Source organism: Crocodylus siamensis, chromosome 3 (assembly GCF_052110815.1).
Source record: "Crocodylus siamensis isolate JL-2025a chromosome 3, ASM5211081v1, whole genome shotgun sequence".
Classification (NCBI taxonomy): Eukaryota; Metazoa; Chordata; order Crocodylia; family Crocodylidae; genus Crocodylus; species Crocodylus siamensis.
In genome coordinates this window covers 154,267,341-154,294,202 of record NC_143397.1, presented here as the reverse complement: position 1 = coordinate 154,294,202, position 26,862 = coordinate 154,267,341, and the positions used below count along the sequence as shown (strand labels likewise).

The window sequence follows — 26,862 nt, the reverse complement described above, 5'->3', positions numbered from 1 at the left end:
CCTGATTACACACAGGCATTTTAAGTAGCTTAGACTGTATATGTACATTCCAAATGACTATCTAAGATCTATTCTTCACTAAACTACTGAAAAAATAGTGGTGTCTAGAGCTTGTTATCCATCTGAAACCATTGCACTCCACTTGCCTTGACAGCCCCACAGACCTACTTTCAGTACATTGCACTTCTATGGCAAGTTGTAGTGTGCTATCCATGAAAAATAGTTTCTGCCATTTCCATGGAGGATTTGAAAATATGTAGAAGCTTCCAGGAAAGTTTGAATTTCCTGGTTTTGAGATCAGGGGAACTCGTTGACTGAAGCTGGACTTTAGGCATTAAATCTCCAATCTCTGCAGATTAATTAAATTCTAGACATATTGCCCATATGAAAACCCTGAGCAGACCTAGAAGTCTGACTACATCTGAAAAAAAATGATATTGTTTTGGCTATCAAGCCTGTCTGCTTAAACCCAATCATAGCTGCGATGGCTGTCATCTCTGGCCATTGCTTTAGCCATACCACGCCCTCTTAAGTCTTTTACTAGATTCCAGTTTGTAAGAGGCTTCTGGTCAACTCCAAGAGCCTTCAAAACTTGGCTCTTCTTTATTTTTCCTCTTTTATTTCACATTCTCTTGCCTCCTCTCTTCTGCCAATAAAAACTTTGGCTGAAAGTTTGTAAGCCTGTATAACATTTGTGTTTGGACAATTTTAATCTGTGTTTTTTGAAAAAAAAAGAGATTTGGAACTATCAGGCTGTCCACCAGGTACCTACCTATGTTACCACACAGTCCTCCTTTTAATCCTTTCTTCTCCTGCCTTTGTCTTGTTAGAAATATTATTAAAATAGAAATATTATTAAAAATGTATAGTGAATAGAGTGTTGTTAAAGCTGCACAGTTTGTATCTCGTACCTGATAAGAAGAAACACCACCAAGGACATCTCGCTAATTTACTATCTCTTTGTAACACTAAATCACACATACCTTCAAACTCCTCTGCCTCTACTCTTGTAAACTACAAAGGCTGTGATTTAATTGACTGTGTCCTTGGGAAAGGGCGGGGTTTGAACTTTTGGTAACCTGGAGAGCTTTCTAAGCATGCGTAATTAGCTAATGCATATAAGCCTATCCGCCCCGCATACTTAAGTAGTTAATTACAATGCACATGCGACGGATGACGTGACATCATTTCATATATGTTTGTATGAACCGGAAATGAGTTGTAAGAGTTCCTGCTTCTGCACACGTGCCCAGGAGGGAAGGGATAAAACCCAGCTGAGAGTTTTCCTCACGGGCAGAGTGTGGTCTTTTGTCTTCACTCTGACCCTATTTGCAAATATATCCTTTGTATTACTAACAATGTGTGCCTGAAGAATTATTATTCGTGAGCCTCCAAAGAAACGAACCGCGATTTTTATATCAATCTTCTCCTCTTTGTCATATTGACCTGCTACTTCTTGCTCCACTTCCAAGCATTGCTGAACTGTTTTTATAGCCATTGGCTAAACATTCAGGAATGCATCTTTGAGTTTCCTGTACAGAAACCAAACTTAAAAAAATTACAGGGTGCACTGCTGCATATGTTGCGTTCACCACTTAAGTATACATTTTTGGCAACATGGTTCATTCTTGCTAACCCCAGCACCTTCTCTCCCCACCTTCCCTGGCCTTGCTCCAAATAAACTGACAAGTTTGTTGATTTTAGCCTCACCCTTCAAGCCCTACTAACCTAACTCCCAAAGACACAACAGCAGAAACACTGAGGAAGCAGCAGGAGGAGAACTGTCAAACCCTGAAGAAAAATATTTTTTTAAATGCTGTGGTTTGTTAAATCTTCTTTCATCTTGTCAAGAAATAATGTTCGTGGCAGTTGGAGTATACCAGCAATAAATGACTTTTGCAGTTATCAAATGTCTCAGCTTTGCCCCAGTGTTTAATCATCCACAAAAGCTATTTATTGCTTCATATACTTCTCCATCAGGAACGTTATCCCTTAAACAAATTGCATGTAAAATATGGAATGTACATTATAGACCCTATTCGGTTTTTTTCTTTTGGAAAGGAAGAAGCTTTTTTCTTTGGAAAGGCTGATCCCTTTGGGCAGCTTGTATTCGTATTTGCAGTTTTTTTCTTGTATTTTGGCAGAACATACAGATTGAGATTGCTTTGCAGTTTAGTATGATGCAGTGGATATCTCTTTATAAAACACTGACCTTTAGAACTGGTTCTCAGAATTGCTCCTAATTCAGAAAGTGCAAAACCCATAAGCCCACTGATGTTTGGGGGGTTTTCCCCCTGCAGTGTGACTAAGTCTCATGTATGTTGTCTGTGCTAAAATGAAATAAATGCTTTCTTCTAGTATCATAGGACTTTAAAACCAACTGACTTGCCCATCACACCAGTTTTTTGTGGCTGCCAGTTCAGTGGAAAACTGTGTAGTATATGTGCTTAGGAGTGCTTTTAATACATTGGACTTTGTCTTACAGATATTGTCCATTGCTGCCGTAATGCTACTCTTTGAGCCGAGAGTGTCCCCATCTTCCTTGGACTTGGAAACACGGATATTCCAGTATATTGACGATCATCAAAATGAATTTATTGAGGTAGGAGATGTAATGTTGTAAAACAGCTATAACGTAAAACTGAAGTTGGAAAGACTAATAATACATGTTCCTCAGGCTATGTCTTTGTTTTATGTTAGAAAGGGAAATACAGAGCAGGCTTTCATGATTTCAGATGGCTTCAGGCATATTGGAAATGCGACATTTCACTATGCAGGGAATCTAAGCAAGGGAAAGTCTGTGCTTTATGTTCCCACACTACAGAGATCTGTAGTACAAAGTACCATGAGACAGGGAAATCTGGATGGGCTGCAAAACCTAAGTCAACACAAAAAGATTTCACCAAGCCAGAACCATATATCAAGTGAAGCAGCAGACCACAGACAATCCACCTTCACTACCTTACCAAGCAGATGTGCCACTTGTGCTTGGGTTGGAGTTTGTTAGATGAGAATTATTTTTCCTCAACCCTGTGAAGTTTCATTTCATTTCTCTTAAGTGTGCAACTTGTTCTATTGGGCTGTGAATTATTTACCCTTTCCAGGAGCAGTACTTTTAAAAGAACTAAGGATCAATTTGAGTAAAGAGAAGAACTTGAGGAAATGGTCAGGAACTGCCACTGCAAGCAGTTTTTGTAAACCTAGCAGCCTAAGGCACTCAAGGGAACCCACCCCTACCCCAGTCCCAGAGCAATCTGTAGGAAAGGCAAGGGCTCCCATTGGGACATTTATGTGCCTGTATACCAAGGCCAGGAGCTTGGGAAACAAACAGCAGGAACTGGTCCTCCCACTAAACAAAAAGGATTATGATCTCATAGGGATAATGGAGATCTGGTGGGACTCCACCCACAGGTATAGATGGCTATTCACTGTACAGGAGAGATCATGTGAAAAAAGGGGTGAGGGTAGCTTTCCTGGCAAAAAGGGGTGGGGGTAGCTTTCCTGTCAAAAATTTCCTGTCAAAGAAAGCTACGCATCCCTGCAAGCTGACATTGGCACCCAGGAGGGATGATTGGAGACTCTCTGGATCAAAACCATGGCAAACAAGGCACAGGGGACACAATGGTGGGAGTCTACTACAAACCTTCTAGCCAGGATCAAGAGCTTGACCAGGAATTCATCAGGAAACTAGCTGAGGCTGTGTGCTTCTGGTCCATGGGTGTCATGGGAGATTTTAACTACCCTGACATCTCATGGGAATAGCACTTGGCCACATCCGAATGGTCGCAAAGGTTCCTTGTGTGTGGGTGAGCTCTATATGACTTAAGAAGTCTATGGACTGACGAAAGGCAAAACACTGCTCAACCTGGTACTGGCAATGGGGGATGACTTAATAAGTGACCTAATGATTGAAGGGAAGCTGGGCGACCACAACCATGAGCTGAGCAGCTTCACCATCTGCTGTAAAGCTGGTAAGTCAGTCAGCAATGCAGAAGTCCTCAACTTCAGGAAAGCTGACTTTGACAAGATCAGGAGGCTTTTTGGCGAGGCCCTAAGGGACCTCGACCCAAAGGGGAGGGGAGTTGGTATCAGGAAGAGTGGATGCTCCTCAAGGGAATGATCCTGAAAGCTCAAGCAGTGTCTATCCCATCTCAGAGGAAAGGCAGCAAAAGGGCACAGCAGCCCCCTTGGCTCTGCAGGGAACTAGAGGATCTCCTGCATCTAAAAAGAAAGACCTATAAAGGATGGAAGGATGGATCTACCCCAAAGGATGAATACTCTGCACTGGTCCAGACCTGTAGGGAACAAACCAGGAAAGCCAAGGCTGCAACTGAACTCCAACTGGCTACACGTATCAAGGACAATAAAAAGTCCCTTTTTAGATATGTGGGGAGCCAGAGGAAAAGCACGGGTAACGTTGGACCCCTGCTTAACCATATGAGTCAACTGACAATCGATGCCCAGGAAAAAGCCAACCTGCTTAACAGGTATTTTGCATTGGTCTTTCACCAGCCCCAAGAGACAGCCCTGCTCAATATGGTACAGGATGGCTAGGGCGAGAGAGAATTGTTACCTGTTATCAATGCTGACCATGTGAAGGAATGCCTTGAGAAGCTGGACACCATCAAGTCAGCTGCCCCAGACAACTTACACCCCAGGCTACTTAAGGAGCTGGCAAGCATTATAGTTCTGCCATTGGCACGGATCTTCAAGAACTTGTGGTGTTCAGGTAAAGTGCCCGAAGATTGGAAGAAGACCAATGGGGTGCCTATCTTCAAGAAATGAAGGAAAGTAGATCTGAGGAACTACAGGCCATCAGCCTGACCTCTATTCTGGGGAAGATCTTGGAAAAAATCATCAAAGAGACCATTCTTGACAAACTGGCTGAAGGCAACTTCCTGAGGGATAGCCAGCATGGGTTTGTTGCGGGTAGGTTTTGCCTGACCAATCTCATCTCCTTCTACAACCAGGTGACGTATCACCTGGACAACGGAGAAGAGGTTGACATCATATATCTTGATTTTTAAAAAATCTTTCAATCTGGTATCCCACGATCATCTCATAGAAAAACTGGCCAACCGCAGCCTTGGCTACATTACAGTCCTCTGGCTGGGGAATTGGCTCTGATGTTGGACCCAGAGAGTGGTAGTTGACAGAAGTCAATCATTGTGGTGCACCATGACCAGTGGGGTCTCCCAAGGCTCCATCCTTGGACCTATTCTTTTCAACATCTTCATTAATGATGTGGATATTGGTGTCAGAAGTGGACTGGCCAAGTTCTCTGATGACACCAAACTTCAGGATAAAGCGTCCACACCCAATGACAGGATGGTGATCCAGGCCAACCTTGACAGGCTCGGAAAATGGGTAGACAAAAACATGATGGCCTTCAACACTAAAAAAATGCTAGGTACTCCACCTTGAGAAGAAAAATCCGCAGCATGCTTATAGACTCGGCGGTGCTACGCTTGCTCACACCACGGCCGAAAGGGACTTGGGGGTCATGATTGACCACAAGATAAATATGTGACATTGCAGCTGGCAATGCAAGCAAAATTCTGGCTTGCATCCATAGATGCTTCTCTAGCAAATCGCAGGATGTCATCCTCCTGTTGTACTCTGCCTTGGTGAGACTGCAGCTGGAGTACTGCATCCAGTTCTAGGCTCCACATTTGAAAAAGGATGTGGAGAAGCTTGAGAGAGTCCAGAGGAGAGCCACATGTGTGATCAGAGGGCAGGAAAACAGACCTTATAATGAGAGGCTGAGAGCTATGGGACTCTTCAGCCTGGAAAAGTGTAGGCTCAGGGAGGACCTGGTGGCTGCCTATAAGTATATAAGGGGTGTACATCAGGATCTGATGGAACGCCTGTTCACCAGAGTGCCCCATAGGATGACAAAGTCAAATGGTCACAAACTCCTCCAAGACCATTTCAGGCTGGATATAAAGAAGAACTTCTTTACTGTCTGAGCCCCAAGGCCTGAAATAGACTGCCGCCAGAGGTGATGTAAGCACCTACTCTGGACTCCTTTAAGAGTCAATTGGATGTTTATCTTGCTGGGATCCTGTGACCCCAACTGACTTCCTGCCCCTGGGGGAGGGGGCTGGACTCGATGATCTTCCAAGGTTCCTTCCAGCCTCAATGTCTATGAAATCTATGAAATAATACATCTTGGTTTGCAAAAACTCATTTCTGTGGGAATTAAATCAAGAGCACTTACGTCGTTCCCCATAGCAGTGGACATTTCCAAACCTAGATGAGAACTGTTTAGAAAATTCTGGTGAAATGCAGTTACCTGAAGCAAATTGAACTTGCATGCTCATCTTTAACATTGATTAGATCTTTTTTTACATCCTCTTAGGCTGGTTTTTATATTCCACAGTAACAGGTTGCCTAGCTGCTGGATGAAAGATGGAAGGACCCTGGAAAAGAAAAACCTCTCAAAACCCCTTATCTTTAAGGAATCTACTTACTGTGTGTGCTCTCATGATGTATACTAGGGGCATTAAATACAGTGTTTACTTGAATAGAAGCTGACCCTGATTAGAAGAAGACCCCCCAATAATTAGATCATATATGTTGAAAAGTTTTCAATTTTGTTATAATATTCCAGGTATAGAATCGGATTATTGGACATTTGCTTTTAGTTTGTTCCCCTCCCACTGCTACATCAGAGAAAATAAATCTGGAGGGTCAAGTACCCCTTTGCCCTTTGCTTCCCCCGACCTTTATACCCTGGAAAGCCCTTCTCCTTACTGTCACACCCTGTTCTCCCTGAGCACATGAGCATGGGGACCAAATTTGAAAAAACTAACTTTGTGCAACCAGGATGTTTGTGACAAGGTTCCCAGCCTGGCTCACCACTGGGCTCCGACCTCCTCACCTTTTCTTCTGGACTCTCTGGGTCCTTTCCTCCTCAAGGTTATCTTGCCTGCCACAATTTGACATTATATTTTCGTAGGGAGGCAGCCCCCAGGAGGTGGATGCAAGTTTTGGGGTAGGTCCTTATCTGAACCCAAGCTCTTCCTGGTCTTGGCTCACTTTTAATTTGACTGGGTCCCACTGCCTAGGTCCTGGGACTCTAGCTCTACCCCCTCAAGGGCTTGGGACCACTTGGCCCCTAAGCATGCCCCTTGCAGGCATGGAAATTACGCCCCCAATCTTTGCCATCAGATACCCAGTCCTCTGATGCACCACAATCTTCCCTCTAAATGTATTTGGACTCCTGCCCATACTCAACACCCCCTGCTGCACCCCAGTGGCCTCCAATCTGCCCCTTATAGCCACTCTGGTCCTCTGGTTCAAATGTAAACCAAGAGTATGAGCATCCACTCCCAAATGTAAGGCTTGCCAAATACATACTCCCTGTCTGTGGTTAATCTTTAGCCTCCGGTAGCACAAATACAAAAGGTTCAGCATGATTATCTCATGTTGCTTGCAGCACAGGGTCTCTTTTGCCCTCCTGTGGCACATTAGTCCTTTCTTCTAGACAGTTAACACTGGCTTCTTCCTGGAGCTGTGCCTCCTGTGGCTCTTAGGACCAGGCAACCCCTTCTGGGCCAACCCCTGGGCTTTTGAGCCTCTCCCTGGGTCACCTACTTCTGCCCCAGGCCTGCCAATCACAGCCTACACCTGGGGCAGGTGGCTATCTTATTTAAGGTCCCTTTTTTCCATTTAGTCTGGTCAAGGGGCTGGGCTGGCCAGTGGACCCCAGGCTCCCTCCCCATCTCAGTAATGGGGCAGGGCCCCTCTGCTACATCTTGAAATAAACAAAGCTTTAGTAATTTTCATATAGTACCCATATATTTGTTCATCCAGAATTGATGCATGTTACATTTGTTTTGAAACTGCTGCAAGTTTTGGCACAGGTACTCCATAAATGTATTTTTAAGCAGCACTTTTACTTTCGTGTGTGTGTGTCTCAGGGGTGGGCAAAACATGGCCTGCGGGCTGGATCTAGCCCATGAAGCCATTCTATCTGGCCCACGGGGCCCCTAAAAAATTTAGAAAATTAATATTTCTCTGTCTTTGGTTCCTGTCAAAAATGACAGAAAACGGGCAGTAGGACCCAGGGGAAGCCCAGCAGGCTCCCACAAGAGCAAGGCCTGCCCCGCCAGCCGAAATCCCCAGCAGGGGCTTCTGGCCTGGGACCATGTGGCCAGAACCTCAGGTAAGGGCAGGGGCAGGGGAGCAGCTGTAGCACGGGGCACCGGGCATGGGGTGGGGCAGGGGCTGCTTTTCTCTCTGCTCAGCACCAGCTTGTAACCTGGCCCTGCTGCCAGCCTGGGCACCACACCAGCTCTGGGCTCACCCGTCGGGGCTGCGCATGGCAGCAGCAGCTGCGCCCCACCCCGACTCCTTGTTGCAGCCAGGCACTGTTTGGTGCTGTTGGCTGCCTAATAGCTCGACCAATTCATCTCCTGCTTCAGATGTGCCCTGTGGAAAGCCAGGAACCTACTCATAAACTAGGACCCCACAATTGAGGACTGTATTAAAATGGGGCTGGGTGAAATATAGTATAGGAAGACAGAAGAGGACAACAGAAAAGAAATGGAAGACCTCATATGGTGGACAGGGGACTGGCATAGACTTTTTCAGAGGCAAACCCTCTAAAAGAACAATGAGTGATAAGACTGCAATGGTGATAGGCGTGCGGGTGGGCCTGTGTAACGGGACTACAATCATTTAACTGGCAAAGTATATTTTGATCTGCCAATTGAACCACAGTGGTCACTTGACAGCTTGTTAGAGGCACAGTTTTATTTATATATATAATATATAATCTTTTTGCAAAAAATATTTTTTTTAGCTGAGTACAGTCCCCTCTCCCAATTAGTGTCAAATGTAGCATTTTTGGCACCAAGGGGATGGTGTCAGGGCTGGCTCTGGCTCCCCCAGTACTGGCCTGGTATTACAGTACCTCCAGGCCTGGTGCCAGTTCCCTATGGAGGGAACACCTGGCCATTTTTTTAAGGGCCACACACATAAAAAGGAAGGTTCCTATCAGCATATTTCCCTAATACGGGACACATGTTTTATAGTCATGCTCAGTGTTGGCCCTTTTAATCAGCTTAATAGTTTATAGGTTCATTCTGAGCACATGCTGCTTTTGGCAACAGTTTAATGACAGACAATGTATTTAGTAAGATTTCCTTGTATGTGATTGTAAGATGAGGGGCTTTTTCCCTGGTCAGTGGGGGAGGGCTCGGGGGGAGAACCTTATCTTATATTCAAGTAAATACGGTATTTCCAAATGCTGTAGCATCAGGGCCAAGAAACAAGGTAGCCAGCCCTGTGGGCACCCCCATGGCTTTCTTAAAGGGATCAGCAAAAGGTGGATAAAAGAATTGGATTCTCATGGTTCTGCTGCTAAATTCAGAGTGAATATTTTAACGCAAAGTGATGCAATGTCCTGACAGTCCTTTATCATCTGGAAGAAAAAAAGAGGCTGCAGCTTGGCTGTGACAGAACTAAAAGGAAAATATTTTCTGATGGATTGCATTTTGAGATCAAAGGCTGACCAATAGTACCTACGGCCTGTTTCCTTGTTCATCAAATGTAGTGACCCATTGACCCCTGTAGATCATATTGCTGGCTTCCTTTGCAGAATCTTAAGGACTGGGTGGCTGTGAAGAGTGATTCCATTCAACCAGCCTTCAGAAAAGAAGTAACACGAATGATGGAGTTAGCAGCAGACAGACTTCGAGCTTTAGGAGCCTCTGTTATGTTAGTAAATCAACTCCACCAGGTACCTAATTATCAGTGTCATGTTTTAACATATGAACTATCTATCCTTTCTTGGGTTCTAACTATTTCATTGAATGTAATGTATAGCAAATTCTTATTTGTAGCACAAGTAGGGACACCCTTTGTTATAGTTAAGACAGTAGATATCATAGAAGTCTTATTTCTATGCAGAGGATGAAAATATGGGGTTTTGTTAAAAACTTTTTCTTCATTTGATAATTGGAAGAAAACTGCTAGACTACTTTTAACATCTTTTTTCAGCCCTTTTAATGCAGGCACCTTCCTTTTAAACACAGACTAGTATCAGCTGTTAATGCAAAACAGCCTGCAAATTCTTATGACTTCACTAACTTTCTCACCCTTTTCTGATACTGGGATTCACCTTTGGGAGACATCCAGCCTCCTCTTGAGATCTATCCAATGTGATAGTAAATTGCAATATTAGCCGGAGACCTTAGCTTGTTTTCAAATCAGTCTGTAATAGTTGCCAGTGCTGCTTGCCAAGAAGGCAATATATTTCACTTTTTAAAATGAGCCTCTTCAAATACATGTGTTGCAAAAACAAATACAACATTGCCTTATGTTCTGCCTTTATATAAATGTTAATGTCACAACATATAGATAGCTTTTCACCTTCTCCATCACGGGTTTAGTCTATGGGGGAAATGAAGGGTCTAGCAAGGAGTTTCTGCTATCATTGTAAGACAAGCAATAATTTCACCTGGGTTGCAAAAGAGTCAGTTTTGTACAAACTTTAGAGGTGGGGATAAGAGTCAAATATGAAATCAGAGCAGGTTAAAAGTTCAAAAGGTAACTCAGATATTGAAGATACTACAACTCTTAGTGAGTTCTCAGAGTTGCCTTTTGTCTGTTGCTCTGTTAATATCCTTCCACAGCTGCCTGATGGCTGGACTCTTCCTGTAGTTCTAGCAGAACTTGGCAAAGATCCACACAAGCCCACTGTGTGTTTCTATGGACATGTGGATGTTCAGCCTGCCAAAAAGGAAGATGGATGGAAAACTGACCCCTACACGCTGACTGAAATTGATGGTCTGTACATGGTTGCTATTCTACTACAATGATTTGCATGCATGGATCTGACTTATGAAGCGGGAAGAAGCTCCCAGGAGTTTTAGAACTGCTCTAAGGTGCTACTCCTATTGAAATGTCTGGAACAAGTTCTGTGGAAACAGGCCTTTACGAGCCACACTATTGTTGGTGAATCCCATAGTGACTGCACAATATCCCTGTGAAAGGGTCAGTGGGAGTAAAGGCAGCTGGAGTTTATAATCACACCATTAATTTCACACACCAGTAAGGGAAATTAGCTGCATCTAAGTAGTTTTGTTTACTGAGGAAGAGGAAAATGTGGAGTTAAGGTCACAAGGAGTTAGTAGCAGAGTAGAACAGCCAGCTCGTAAGCCCTGATTCCTAATCCGTTGTTCTCACTGGATTCATCTACACATGCTATTAAGGCAAAACAGTAAACTCTGGTGTTTAGTGTGCTGGAGTTTATTGTTCTCAGGTCTCACATTTACACATGCACCCAAGATCACAGCATGTTGAGCCAGGTCAGAGTAGCTCTGACTGGCAGGGTGTCTAGAAGGTCAGCCTGCCAGTCCAGGGCTGCTCTGACCCAGCTCAACGTGCTGTGGAAGGACTGGCTGAGGAATGAGGGTGCCCCAGTATGGGGCTAGTCAGCAGGCAGTTCCTACACTGAAGCAACCCTTATGCTCCAGGCAGTCACATCAGAAGCTACACATGGACTGGTGCAGAGTAAAAAACTCTGCAGCAGGATAGTACTTGTATTTATAAGTAATACCCTGCTGCAGAGTTAATTAATTTCCTGCAGCCTAATAGGACTGCACATGGAGACATGAGATGTTTACTTCAGAGCTAATTAGTCCATTCCAAACTAAATGTGTCACATAAACATGCCCACTGTTAAACTTCTCAGTCTCTGAGACCAGAATAACTCTGTTTACTTCAGTTGAAGTCACTCTTATATTTATATTGGCATAAAAGGGAACAATACCTATCACTTTATAAATATGTGTAAATGTATTACTCCAAAAAATGATAGCACTGACTAGTACCTACAGACTCATGCCACACCCAGATGAGGGCAGCCATACAGTATGTGGTGCTGCAGACAGGTCTGCACTACACACCGCACATTCAGGCATTTCCCATGCTGCTGTGCTGCAGTGTGTGTGTTGGGGGGGGGACAGGGCAGAGGTGGAGGACATGGGTTGACCCCAGGAAATCCCGGGGTCAAAGAAACTTGCATGGAAAAAAGTGGGGCAGCAAATGTGGCTTCATTGTGCACCACCCAAAACTGGAACTTGGCCCACTGGACCCATGCTCAGGCTGCTGGCCAGGCTCCAAGCTGCAGCAGTACTGCATGTGTATCCCAGGCCCCAGGACCCCAGGTAAGGCTGCAAGGGCCAGCATAGTTGCTGGCCCCAGCCTCCCCTATCCCACCTGGGGTAACCTATCATGTGCTAGACAGTGCATAGCACAGGTGTTGCCCAGGGACAAGTAGCAGCGGCACAAAGTGTGTCACTGCTTTTTGTCCCCACGGAACCAAATACCTGCCCTTGTTTGGTATGGCCATGGGGTTAGAATTGTCCTTGAGTGTTATCTATTCCAGCCCCCTGTACAAACACAGGATTTGCTATTCTTCCACCAGGCCAGCCTCTTTTGGAAAGCTTCTTCTCACAACTTCCCTAGGTAGCTTGGCCCACTGTCCTTTCATTTGTCTTGCCTGACATTTGTTCTAAATCTGCTTTACTGTGGTTTAGACACACTGCCATGTGTCATGCTCTCTATGGCAAGGGAAAGAAGTTTCTCCCCCTTCCCCCAGACCTTCAACTATTTGAAAAATAGTATTATACACCCCCCACACCACCATCACCAGTTCTGAATAGTGTGGAAGAATCACTTCCCTTGATTAACAGGATTTGCAAGTAATACTTTCCAGGTATTGAAGTCAAATTGACCAGCTTATACTTTCTTGGGCCCTCCCTGCTTTTCAAGATAGACACTATTTTAAGCCACTTTCCTGTTCCTCTGAAACTTCACATCTCACCTGAAAGTTTGCTAATATTGATGCCAGAGGCTCGAAGGTTTCTTCAGCTGGTTCCTTTGGCATCAAGGGATGAATTCCATTAAATGCAACCAGCTGAAATTCAGTCAGTTTTGTCAAAAGTTCCCCTTTCTCCCCCTCACTTATGTGTCCCTTCCCCTTCTATGCTTAGGTTGTTAGTGGCCCGAGGAAAGCTTTTTTTGGGGCGGGGGGTAAAGTCTGAAGCAAAGTAGGTATTGAGCAGTTCCCTCCTTTGTGGCTTCTCCTTTGAGCTATGGACTTGCAATTTCCCTAGGTTTTTTCATCTGACATATCTGTGGAACCCCTCCTTACTGCATTTAGCATTTCTTGCCTGTTTTAACTTATTTTCACCTTTACTTTCCTGACTTTGTTTCTACATGTTTTTGCTGTTCCTTTTTATACTTCCTCAGTGCCACACTCTTCATTGTATTGCCTGTCCCTAACTCTTGATTTTTCAGATAAGTAAGAAGATCTTTATATAACCACATTGGTCTCTTCTGGTTCGTCTCATCTTTCCACTGTGTTCGTGTTCTACTTAGAGGCATTTTACAGACATTTTTTTTTGTCCTTAGGTAAATCAGTGCAGAATAGTATAATCTTTACAATTATTCTCAGTGTGCAGGAACTGCACACTGTGCCAACCTGTATAGAAATTTATGGAGCAGACAAACCTCATCTAAAATACGGAATAAAGTTGACTTGTGACACACATCAAAATTATCACAGAGTCCTAAGAGATGAAAGGCCAGTGCAGTAATCAGTGGAGAAACATCAAGTACTTTATTTAAAACTATTCTTTGAAAGCCTGTCTCCAGTGGGATCAGTGGGAGTTTTGCTATTGAACTTCACTGAAGCCTGAATTTCACCTATTACATCTGAATGCATGAGAGGTTCTAAAGTTTGATATAAGCTTTTAATTTTCTCTTTTTTTAAGGAAATCTTTATGGGCGTGGAGCAACAGATAACAAAGGACCTGTCTTAGCTTGGATAAATGCAGTGGAAACATTCAGAGCACTAAAATTAGTAGGTAGCAAAGAGAAACAATTTTATTATTACAATGGCACCGTGTAGGAGTGAATTTACACTTCTGTGATGTCAGATGAAACCACCTTATCCTAACAAATAGATTACATGTATTTTGAAATGTTAGGATATTTTTAATGCTTCTTCTAAAATTCTAGACCCACCCCAATATTGGTTTATCTTTGCGAATTTTATATACTGAATGTAATGTCATGGCTACCACAGCCCTTGTCCTGCCTTGAAAAATGTTCCTAGGAAAAGGAAAATACTTAAAATGTTTCTTTCATTAAGTTGGCAAATTCCCTTGAAGACTATTAGTTTGAAAGCATTTTACAATTGAAAAACTGACTTTAAAACAGATGTTGATCATGGGATCTCATTGCTGTTGCCTCTTGACCTATTGTTCTTGGCTACAAGTCATCTTCAGTCGTCAGTGTGTATTCATGGATAGAATAAGGATAAGAAAGCACCTAGAAAATCCTCATTCAAAATAGAATATATGTTTTTTCAACAGCCTCTTAGACTACAGCCTCATCTAACCTACCAGGTTATTGTCTAGCTTTGCATATTTAATAATTAGGACAGTCCATCTTACAACCTAGTTATAGGACATCTTTAAGGTCTTTGTCCCCTACAGCTTTTAGCTGTGCTATAGCCAGTTAGGTGACAACAGTTGAAGATCAGTCTCCTGCCTCTGTTACAGCTATAAGTTACGCTGAACTTAAGGGTTTGATTTCTGAAGACTTAATAAATCTTATGGACATGCAAATAAATTACAGTGTGGTAAAACAAGGTGGGGCTTTAATATGCTCTTGCACGGTTGTAAGCGGAAGCTTAATCTTTGCAGCTCTTCCCTCTGTGAAAGAGATCATTGGAAGTTTGCTTCGCAGTAGTGCTATTGGATCTGCTTCCATTAGCAGCTAGCCTGAAAATGTAGACATTATACTTTGTTATTTGCTGTCCTAGTTGTTGCACTTAGGAAGCGGATTTTTAAACCTAGTGCCCCAAGAACTGACACAACACCCAATTGATCAATAGCAGAAAGGCTTTAATAACAATACTACAAGCAAGCTATAAAACTAAATGACAGAAAAAAACTCCAGAAATAAAATGAGCTACTCCACAAAGTCCTAGTACATACTTAGTAGCAATAGTGTTTTCTCAGCAATGCAGGTGAAGGAAGCTGGTCAAATTTTGCAGCTTTCACTAAGTAGGATCCATTACTGGTTAAGCTGGGTGCAATGAAGCAGCAATCTCTCTCTGCTTCTCCTGGAGTGCACATCTTGCTGGAAAATTTGCTTAGTTCTTACACTGTTTAACTGTATAACTTCATAGCATTTTTTCTTGATAGTTGGCCAATTGGAGTCCAAAGAAACAGGGAGGAAAAGGGTAACCATTACAGCTGTGCAAAGCTTCAGGTGCTGATTCGATTTCAAGGAGATTTGGCCTGATTCAGCAGCTGAATCTCCAAATCTGAATTGAATCAGGAGACCAATAAAAAGGTCTGAGTCAATTCAAAGCCTCCAAATTGATTTGGAGAAAGATTCAGGCTGTCCCCACTTGCCACTGCAGGGAGCTGGACCTGGGCTCCGTGCCGGTAAGTAGGATGTGGGGGGAGGGGGTTAGAGGTGGGGGGAGAGGACCATTGGGGGACCTCCACCAGGCCCCATCCCCTGCCTGCTCCCCCAGCCCCTCTGAAAGCCCCCCCAATCTCTGCCCATTCTCCCAGTCCCACCAATGGCTGCCCCAGCTCTTTAAAAAAAAAAAAAAAAAAAAGGGCCCGGTTGGTGTTGTCATGTCCAGGAGCAGAGGGGAGGTAGGCAGGGGGAGATATGCCCCTGGAAGGATCCTGGTGGCTGCCTGATCTGTGACACAACCATGGGGAGAATGGAGGGCATTCCGAAGCAGATGCCATACCTGGGAGCACCTGCAGAGTGGCTTCTTCTCCCACCAGAGCCATGCCCAGGTCCAGGGCTGGTGGAGAGCGGGTCTCACTGTGGGAGGGGAAAGCTCTGCCATGATTCCTCATCCCCCACCCACTCTCCCAGCCCCATCAATGGCTGCTCCACCTGGCCCCAGCATCCCAATGCTTAAAAAAAAACCCAAAACTTCGTACTCACCAGCTGTTGCAGTGGCCATTGGAGCTTCTGGAGGCTTGTGGCACAGCCCCACCCCCGCCATGTGGTCTGGGACAGTGGAGTGCGGTGGGGATTGTTCCCCTGCTTGGCAGCAACCAGTGAGTACCGGGCTTTTTTTTTTTTTTAAGAGCTGGGACGCTGGGGATGGGTGGGGTAGCCATTGATGGGGCTGGGAGAGTGGGCGGGGAATGGGGCCTGTTTGATTTGGAGATTCTGCCGATTTGGCGGTGGCTGAATCTCTGAATCATATTTGGCCAAATTGATTCAGGACAGTGATTCGAACCACTGTCCCCCAAATCGGCCGAATCCAAATCTGACATGAATACTAGCCACTTCACACAGGCCTAGTAACCATCATATCACAACTGTTAAATTGTCTGGATACTGTTTTTGGATTTCTCTAGGTGTGAAGACTTGTGTTTCTCTGCAGCCACTGCAATTACAGGTGATGGGTCCTGAGTGGTCCAACAGGATGCTTAGAGGTCTCACGAGACCTGTTTTGGCTCATTTGTATATCAATGGGGCAAATTTGCAGTAGCTTGAACCGGTGATGGTTTATTTACAAAACTCCAGACATACACTAAATGATCGAGATATGTATAATGCCTTAGACACTGGATGCCCTGTTTGGAAAAATGTTAGCATGTCACGTACACGGCATCCTTTCTCTATTCAATGCACTTTTTACAGGTTTTGCTAGAAATGTATATTTAGTCTTTTGTCTTCCTTAGTTACCTTGCCTTCACTGGCTCAGCCTTTCGTTTGGCTCTCTTAGCTTGGAATGTTAAGTCTCTGTTAACAATTTTAACCATCACTTTTAGTATTTTATGGCATGGGTCTGGTATTGGGTACTGCAAGCACTCCACTGTCTGAACACCTAATGGGTTGCAAGTCATTAGAGGAGTTTGATTTTCTTGTGGCAGTCCTGTTGCTACAGTCTGGTCTTGACTCTGCATTTACAGTGTCTCTTGCATTTTTTACAGTGTCTCTTGCATTTTTGTACAAGAGACACTGTACAACCTTTCACAGTTTTCATATGCAGCACTAGTCGCCTATTATAAGCTAATGAGGTTGTGGCTAGCTTTCTACACTGTGCTAATCATTGAAATCAATAGCTACCACACTGGCATTTTAACAACTGAAGCTAAGAATATCTGTCTTCCTGAAGCGTCTCTCTAGAAAACAGCAGAGGCCATTATGCAACCTATGTGAACAGTTTAATCCAAATTTAGTTTTGGTCATTTGGTAAAGCATTTATGAAGTTAAATAAATCTGTTGAAGTCCAGGCATTTGCACCTGGGTGCAATGTGAGAACTGAAGTAAAACACAAAACATCAAGTTGTGTATGAAACTTAACCTCCATAATCAGAACATGAATCAGATTGGAAAGCTGAGGTTGACTTGCGTGGGATGTGCAAGCCTTTCTAAACACTCGATGGCCATGACAGAAATTGTTTGAGTAATTCTGAAAATAGCACTTATAATCTACCAACTCTACAGCTTCACTGGTGCTCACAAGATATCAGGAGTACAACAGGATGCAGAGGTTTTACTAACATGAGACCTAACCACTTCTGTTTGGGCCATATGGTAGTTAAACAGCCATCAGTAGACCTATGTCAATCATCTTGCCATTAGTCTCAGCTGCGAGCACTGGTGGAAATGTAGCAATGGATAGTACAGAGGAATTCTTCAGTGAAGATGAAACACATACCTTATGCAGCTACAGAAAATAATTGAAAATAATTTAGCCCCTTAGAGAAAACAGTTAGCAACTTGATTAAGGTACCCACTTACAAATGCAATGTTATGAAATCTTCTGAAGGCTAAGAAAGCTGATTTGTGCCATCTTGAGAAAAATGAAAAGAGAGAAATACCATAAGGAAAAGAAATATCATCTGTGACACTGCAGCTAGAAATAGACATTGCCAAATTAAACATATCAGCTGGGCTGGAGTGTGTTACAACACATCTGATCCACTTCATTGGATAAAATGCACATCATTCCTTGTTTCACCCTTGATGGTGCAGTTATGGGCTGATATGATCTCTGGAGCCCTGCTTCCCCACTCAGCAAGACCTGTCCCCCATGATCATAGGAGCAAGTCTGGCTGAGTGGGGATGGTGAGACTCTCCCCCCACTCAGCCACACTCACTTGCAATTGGGGGAATGGGTCCAGCTGAGTGGGGAAGCCCAACTTCCCCACTTGTGGAGAGGCACTTCGAGATTCCCTGGGGGTGTATCTCTGGAAGTGGGGAAAGAGGCCATCAAGCCTCCAGAGCACCTACCCAGGTTGGTTGGAGAGTGCAAGCATACTCTTTTGCCACAGAGCTAATACGTATTTCCTTCAATAAAGCAACAGAGTCTATTACTACTTTTTGTCACACCACTGATTTTCCTTTAACGCAGAACGACAAAGGGTAGCAATGTCTATTTGCTCACTGTATGTGCCATCATAAACATGTTTATGGTGGCACAAATAAGACACCATGCGACATCTGTTTCCATCTTGCATGAATCCAGGCTTGCCTTTCTAGTGGGATGGAATAGGCCACCTGCTTAAATATCCCTTTCTTCAAAGTATACTATTGCTCTTCATTATTGAAAAACTGGCCATTTACCCAGGCTTTGATTTTTATTTTATTTTATTTTTTTTCCCCCATAGGATATGCCAGTGAACTTCAAGTTCATTATTGAAGGTATGGAAGAAGCAGGGTCTTTAGGGCTAGATAAAGTTGTCAAAGAAAAACAGCATTTTTTCTCTGATGTTGATTACATTGTGATTTCGGATAACCTTTGGCTTAGCAAGATGAAACCAGCCCTCACCTATGGGACTCGTGGGAATGCCTGCTTCTTTGTGGAGGTACAAGACTAAATGAGAGTGGTTTGTATTTGGCATAGGTCCTTGGGCAGAGGGTAGTGATATACCTTGTGTCCACTCCCATCTAACCCCACCACACACCTTTATGTATAGAGCAACACTGATTGAGTGCAAATGTAATACATATGACTAGGGGTCTTTCCTCTTCATTCTATCTGACCTCCACATACTCTCCCCCAAATTCAATTCACTTAACCCTGTCATGTTCCTGTTCTATTCACCATTTCCCCCATGTTTAGGCCCTCATTTTCATTCTCTGAATGTCCATTTCCTTCCCTTAAATGTTCTCCCCCTCTTACATTCTCCTTCACAGACCACCTCAATCTCTCCGTTTTCCTTTATTCCCTGTTTCAGAATCAGTAGCTGCTGCTTTTGGCACTGGTCGGTATGATTAGTGTTCAGTATGAGCTATCTGCCACAGGGTGCACAGCTTGGTGGAGGTCCTGGGTAGAGAAGACCAATGCAAATAGTCCACTGTAACGTATTTAGCAAGCAGAGCAAACCACCCTTAAATATGGGTAGGGAAGGATAATAAATTCACCAGTTAGGAAGTACTTGAACTCACAAAATTGAGGAGTTCATAAGGGAAATATCTTACAAAATAATCCTTAAAGAACTACCTCAAAATCTGCTTCTGTGCCTCTACTTGAACAAGCCATGGTGAAAAAGAATAGCATCATCAAAACTACAAAAATGATCCACATCTGTTACTAAATGGTCTGACAGAACAATGTCTGGAAAAGAATGGACAAGTTTATTGGAAAAAAAGTTTAATTGGTAAGAAACTTATCTAAAAATGTATCTGAAAAGGAAATCATTAAATCAAATATTTTCCTCTACTCCAGAACTTTATAATGCAAAAGTTTCCTAAACTAGCTCTTACATGTTGAAGTCTGAAATATGTTTAGGTTGGAAACAAATAAGCTTAACATGAGGGATTTGGTCACCCAAGGTTAGAGACATTTAGCAATTTGCAAATGTTTTTGCTCAAAAAAGTATTTTTAGGCAGGGGGGAAATCAGAGGAAGAAGGTACTTTTCAAAGGACCCTGCAAAGTCGAAATAACCAAATCTGTCTCCCTTGTTCCTTGTCACAAAGCTACTCTTTCATTTCCAGAAATTACACAAGACCAAATTTTTGACTGTTTGATTTCCCTTTTGTAGGAAAGTCTTTCAGATGTTTTCCTACAAGTATCTACTTTCTTGTTTTTTAATTGAGGCCAGAAGCAATAAAGCTGTAATTATCTCAGTTTCCATGGAACACTAATGATTTAAAAGCATTGAAATGGTATATTTTGTCTCAATTTGAGTCTTTTTCCTCATATAGGTGGAATGTGGTAAGAAAGATCTTCACTCAGGAACCTTTGGAGGCATCATTCATGAACCAATGACTGATCTAGTAGCCCTGCTTGGTAATACTGTGCATCATTTTACTCAATAGTAACTAATAGGGAAGGCTGAACCCTTTCCCACTACTGGGGGATAATATGTCTTAGCTGAATTTGTGAAGCTGGCCTGTTGCCTTCGGCAGGAATCTTGGGTGCTTAAAAATACACGTCATTCTAAGTACCTTGCTGAATCTTGATTTGTCCTGGCCTCATTGTCCTACCTAAAATACAGATATTTTCTACCATCTCCACTGGTGTTAGCAGCATTGGGAGCACCAGCTGAGACAGCTCACCAGTTGCTGATACTATTTTCAGTGCCATAGACCTGATAATATTTATTAGGCCTGCTTCTTAGACCCATTCAAGAAAAGCCTAAGTGAAGCAGGACTCTTGTGTTCTTGATGCTCATGTAGCTAGTAGGACATCAGCAATGGTAGGAGATTTTCCTTCTATGGACAGGGATTTTGTGGCAGCTTGAAAGCTAGACTAGATATGCCATTAGTGAAGGTTTCTGAATTCTAGGCTAATTCTTAAGTATGTGGAATAAAGATCCATGTCAGCTACTGGCTCTGTTCCTATTCATATTGTCAGTAGCAGCCCAGTAGCAGCTTTTTAAATAAAAATACTCTACATTAGGCAGTCACAACCTTGAGGGCAGCAAGTAGTTTCTAGGGCCTTGTGACTTTTCACATACTATAAAAGGTAAATGGGTGTGTAGGTTAGAAGGAAAGGGGGTAGAAGTCCTGGCACAGAAAAGTGGAATCCCACTATGGAGAATGGGAACCATTGCTTTAAATGTAAAAGAAGATGTTGTCTACCTCAGACTACCAGCACCTGTATCTCTCTGTTGGTATCTACTCATAGACAGCCTTGTGAATATGTCGGGTCATATTCTGATCCCTGGAATCTATGATGATGTTGCTACCCTTACAGAAGAGGAGAAGAAGTTGTATGGATCAATTGAATTTGATCTAGAGGAACATAAAACTAATGCTGGTGTGAAAAAATTCCTCTATGACACCAAGGTATGGTAGCATCTTGATCTGTAGAAAATGTTTAAATGACCTATTACCTTCACTTGATAACTTCAGACTTCACTGATTTTTTTTCAAGGAATAGTGAACACAACAAAATAAAACAAAGGAATCTAGATCATTTCAGACTTGAGTAAAAAGTTTAAAGAGAAACAGAGAGAGAGAGTGCCCATCTGGTCAAATGCAAACTAAGATATCTGGAGAAATATAATCTGAACTATAATTTTTTAGTGAAAAGGGATAATGCAGAAAAACAAGGAAACCATAAGAAAAGAAAAGCCATAAGGTAAAATGGGTAAACACTGTTTTTTAAGCAAGATTGGGAAGTGGATAGCTGCAGAAAAGTTGATGTGATTTTGCTATCTTTATATATTTAGTTCAGATGTTGATGTCTGACAGACATAGCAAAATAGTCCCCCTTCACAAGCCTTTAAATTGCAAGCCAAATAGCGAACTATCGTTTATATGTCAGTGAGGGTATGATTTTTTACTTTTATTTTTCCCAATATATTTATACTGCTAAGAGCCCTGCTGTGAATGCAGTTATTCCCATATAGAAGTCCCTGAACTGGAACAAGCTATACCAGTAAAACAGTTGTATAAAAGTATGAATGTGGCCAGACAAACAAACTGCCATGAAAGGTAAGCTAAGTTGTGAACTTAGTGCGTTGCAACTGCCAGCATGTATATTAGTTAGTTAGTTTCAAGGCATCAAATGCCAGCTCTTAGTTTTCACTCATTTCCTGGCTACCAGAAAACAAAGCAATTTTTCTGTTGCAACAAGACAGACAGATCACAAAGGGTAAGAATGTGTTTAATACTGTGGATTTCCACTTGAAATCTCTGGGTTCATCTGGCAAAATGTGTTTGCCCACCTAACAGTGCTAACATTGTATGGCATCCTGCAGCATCCTCGAGAGGATCTCAAGGCATCCCCAGACTGTCTTGGCATCCTGGCTGAGTATCACTCTTCTGAACTAAGGAGATTTTGCCACTTTGGGCATTTAAAGACTTGCTCTGGGAAGGTGGGGGGGACACTTTAATTAGCGAGCGATACTACTTAAAAGCACCAAAGCATCGTGTATATTAGCATCCCAGTGCTGAAAAAATGGCTGTGTGGCACTTTGAACTAAAGCGCATTCAACAAGCTCTAGTTCAAAGTGCCCTACCACCATATTTCAGTGTGGGGATGCTGATACACATGACACTGGAGGGTGCTAGAGCACGGTAATTTCCGCACTCCAGCAAACTCGATTAATCAAGTCTACTCCAACATGCTGAATTTACAGTGCATCAGAGCAGCCTTCCTGCACGTGTGTAAGTGCCCTTTCTGTACCAGGATTGTTAAAGTGCATTAAACTCCCATGTGTAAATGAGGCATAACTATCAACAGAAATGGAAATTGAAAAGAAAATAATATATTCTACTCATAAGGGTTTTTTTGTGTGAATGCCAATCATATTTATTTTCCTATATTTTCCTATATATTTTCTTATATATATTTTTTTTATGTTGCCATCTTAAAGATTTTATTTTCATTTCTTCTCCTCTTCCTCCAGAGAAGTAGAAGGAATTATTTACTGATCACTGTCCCATTATTGCTTTCATTGTTTAGATATGAGGGATGCTATATTAGAAAAGATTGTTTTCCTTTATAATATGAAAGCTTCTCAATTCTGTTTAGTCAAGCCAATTCCATTTGAAAAAATTCCATTTTATACTGAGTAGGCTACTAGTTCTGAAATCAACAGCCAGTTAGACTAGTGGTGTGCTTTGCTTTTGTTTCGCTTTTTGAAGTCAGGTCATTGGCATCAGAATTTGTATAGCTCAGGATAAAAGTACAGTTTTATAAATGGGGAAGCAACTCAAATTATTATTCAACCAAATATGAATGAGTAGCATACACTGCATCTAGAGATTATCAAAATTTGTAATCTTTCTGTAAAATGTGAAATATGAAAATATATAAATAATTTGCTCTTTCTGTCACATGAATCTCTCTTTTCTTTCAATTATTTCTATGCTTTAGGAAAATGTTGATTAAAAAGAAGTAGCAGCGTTTACCTGGAAAGACCTTTTGTTGTTGACAAAGGGGGGTTTAGTCACAAATCAATGAGCTGTAAATTACAGGAATGATCAGGTACAAATTTTGGAATGCAAGACGTTTGGTTTTTGAGTAAATTAATCCTGCCAATTGTGAATTGCTGTACATTTTTTTGTACATTTGTTGTTTTTTAAAGGAGGAAATACTTCTACATTTGTGGCATTATCCTTGTGTCTCTATCCATGGTATCGAAGGAGCTTTTTATGAACCAGGAATTAAAACTGTTATACCAGCAAAAGTAATAGGAAAATTTTCTATTAGGCAAGTCCCACACATGGCTCTTGCAACTGTGGAAAAGCAGGTAAATTTTAACCTTTGGTCTAGTGCAAATCAAGTCCTTGGTAATTTCAGATGTCCTGTCAACATTTAAAATTAACAATCAGAATAATTAATGGTCTGTTTCCAATACATGCCTGTTTATGAGGTTAGGTGTGTAAGCAGAGGGCTGCTCATGCATCATTGGGATCATATTCAACCAGATATAAACAAGTAGCATTCACTGGATATAGAGATGAACATAATTTATGTGTACCTTTTTGTTTGAAGGATGAAAGATCTATAAACACTCGTAATAAAAAGGCATTTTCCTTGTAGGTGACACAGTATTTAGAGGAAGTATTCTCTAAAAGAAACAGTCCCAACAAACTGAAAGTGTCTATGCCAATGGGTGCAATGCCTTGGGTTGCTGATATTAACAGTCCTATGTACGTAGCAGCCAGAACAGCAATTATAACAGGTTTGTTTGGGTTTTTTTCCATCTTTAACACCTGTCTTAGACCTTTTTTGAAAGAATTGCGACTTCGACTAAAGGTAAGAAGCTTTCCTAAAACCAACAATTCTCCTCTAAGGAACATAATTCTGTAGATGCAGGAATCAATTCTTTCCATGTGTTTCAGTTTTTGGAGAAGAACCAGATATGATCCGGGATGGATCAACAATCCCTATTGCCAAAATGTTCCAGAATGAAACAAGGAAGAGCGTGATGATGCTTCCAATTGGAGCAGCTGATGACGGGGAGCATTCTCAAAATGAGAAAATAAGCAGGTTTTAGTTTTATGTTTCAAGCACCATAAAAGAAGTAGGGAAAAAACTGGAGTCCTCCAACACTCAGAGCAATCCCAGGACACTGAACTTCACCTCCTGGATTCTGGTGACAGCCCCATCTCTGGGCCACAGAGTATAGCCGATTCTTATCTATCATCTTCAACAAGATTTTGTTGTCGTGCCCCATAGGGAAAAGAGTCACCTTAAATCCAAACCACACAATTTCTCACAAACCAGTTAGCTTTCCTTTAAAATATATCACAGGTATTTTTTGTTACCAACGTGATTTAAAAACATGCTTTTGCCATTGGAGATCAGTATGTTATATAACAGCATTTTAATCAGAAAATTTACGATGGGATATTATTTATATGAGTAGCTTAGTTTGGGGGGAGGAGAAAAGATTTTACTGCTTTTTATTTGTGTTGGCCTGAAGAGCTAGATGTAGCTAAGCATATGTCTGTATTGCAGTGACTACAGCTCAAGCAGATCTCATGTAAAAGTAGCTTTAAATTAGTTCAGGAATTAGTACAAGTTTAGACACAACAACATTGAGCTGGGCTTAACCACCTGAATATTTATTTCGTTTCTCAGGTGGGCTTTACAGCCCATGCTGAGCTCCATATGGCTGTGGATAAGTAGGGAATACAGCAGCACTCATCCTCCACCTTTTCAGTGTAGACCCATGCTATAATGCTGTGGGCAGGAGGGCTAAAGTAAAATTGGAGTGCCCCAGAAAGATGCATTATGTCCCTTAAGTCCTTAACTCACTCAGTTCCTCTAGTGCCCCTAGGATCCTTCTGCCATGTGCACAAAGTAAGTCATGCCAACTCTGTGTCTTCAGGACCAGAGAGGAAGATTCGAAGTCTCCAGTGTAACAATTAATTTTGCCTATGTTTGATATGCTGTTAATTGATGGGGAGAGATTTGGCATCACAGCTGGCACTAAGAGGCGTGCTTATGGGACTCTGGGCACTTTTCACTTCAAGCACTTTATTTGTCCCTTCTTACCCTTTCTCCCAATTAAACAGCCAGTCAGAGAATCAGGCCCTTCTGAATCTGCAGAATCAGTTTGACAGCACTGCTCATTTTGTTTCATTGTCTGTATGTCTGTATTTATTCATAGGTATAATTACATTCAGGGAACAAAACTATTTGCGGCCTTCTTCCTGGAGATCTCAAAGCTTCATGGACAGTTACAGATAGCTTCCAACACAACGAGTGTGCCAACTGAGGAACCCTGAAAAAGGAAAACAGCTAAATACCTGTTTATGAACTAACCTACTGCTTTGCCTCTTTGAAGAAACATGTATTAATAATTAAAAACACTTAGAAATGCACTAAATGCTTGAAGCTGTTGAAAAATTTAAATGTATGCAACTGCTTGGAATATGCACTAAATATGTATGATTATCAGCCGGTAAAGGATCTTAGTCCTAAGGCAGTAAAATTGGGGCAAAGGTGTGTCATGCTTATCAAATGGAATGTTTCACTGTGTAACATCAGACTTTAAGGCAATGGGAAGAGGAAAATGTTGTTAATTTTATTAAAATTAACTTTATTTCCTGTTTTGTAGTTTGGCCAGCATAGTGTTGTCTAGTTCACATTCCAGTTCGTAAACAAAAGCTGTTCACAGCACTGCTTCTTCCCTCTTGGCTAAATATGAACTGGGGGGAAAAAAGATATCACTGAATTAACCTCTTCTCCATCCACTTTTTCTCCATCAAGGTTACCTGATGCAAGGAATAGCCCTGTACTACAAACTCTTACTCTTATGAGCAGTTTGTCTGAAATCAATAGGATTGTTCCATAAATAAAAGTTTGCAGGTCTCCATGCAGCTTTTTTCTGTTTGATCAGAATCTCCTGCTGTTTTGCAGTTTGGCACGTTATTACAGATTTTCCTGTGATACTCTCTTCCTAGATGTGACTTCCTGTAAATCAGACATGAAGTCACTCATGAATATCTGTTCTGACTAAAAGCCTGTGACCTGAGTAGATGTTTTAGCTTCAAACTAACTGACTCCACATAGCCTTAACTTTTTATTAAGTATAAGTTTTAGGCTGATACCTTGAACAAAGACAAGTGATATATTTTGAAACTAAGTTAATAATTATGAAAAGGTTACTTTTGTTAGATGTTTGAGTCAAATGTCTAGAACAGTTTTCATGGGAAAGATGACACAGAATTGTGTGTCCAGTTCAGAATTGTGTGTCTAGTTCAAATCTATATCTTTGTCAAATCAAAGTCACACACAGTCAATGTACACAGAAAGAACATTATCGATCCAATTTTTAAAAAAAGAGCTTTATTTTGTATAAGAAAATAATTTTGTGTAAACAGTCTGCCTTGCTATTATCATAGAGAGTTTATATATAATAAATAATAGAAACTGG

General features: G+C 42.0%; 1 protein-coding gene across 1 annotated transcript; it reads left to right on the top strand.

Annotated features, from left to right (window-relative positions):
• Positions 1-2,221: 2,221 nt before the first annotated feature.
• LOC149869017 (beta-Ala-His dipeptidase-like) lies at positions 2,222-26,862 on the top strand. Its single transcript, XM_090039572.1, has 12 exons — positions 2,222-2,316; positions 2,486-2,602; positions 9,608-9,748; positions 10,644-10,797; positions 13,791-13,879; positions 18,684-18,881; positions 20,225-20,309; positions 21,150-21,310; positions 23,560-23,724; positions 24,018-24,159; positions 24,320-24,467; positions 25,594-26,862. The coding sequence occupies exons 1-12, from the start codon at positions 2,275-2,277 to the stop codon at positions 25,709-25,711; spliced, it is 1,560 nt and encodes a 519-aa protein (XP_089895698.1). The 5' UTR covers positions 2,222-2,274; the 3' UTR covers positions 25,712-26,862.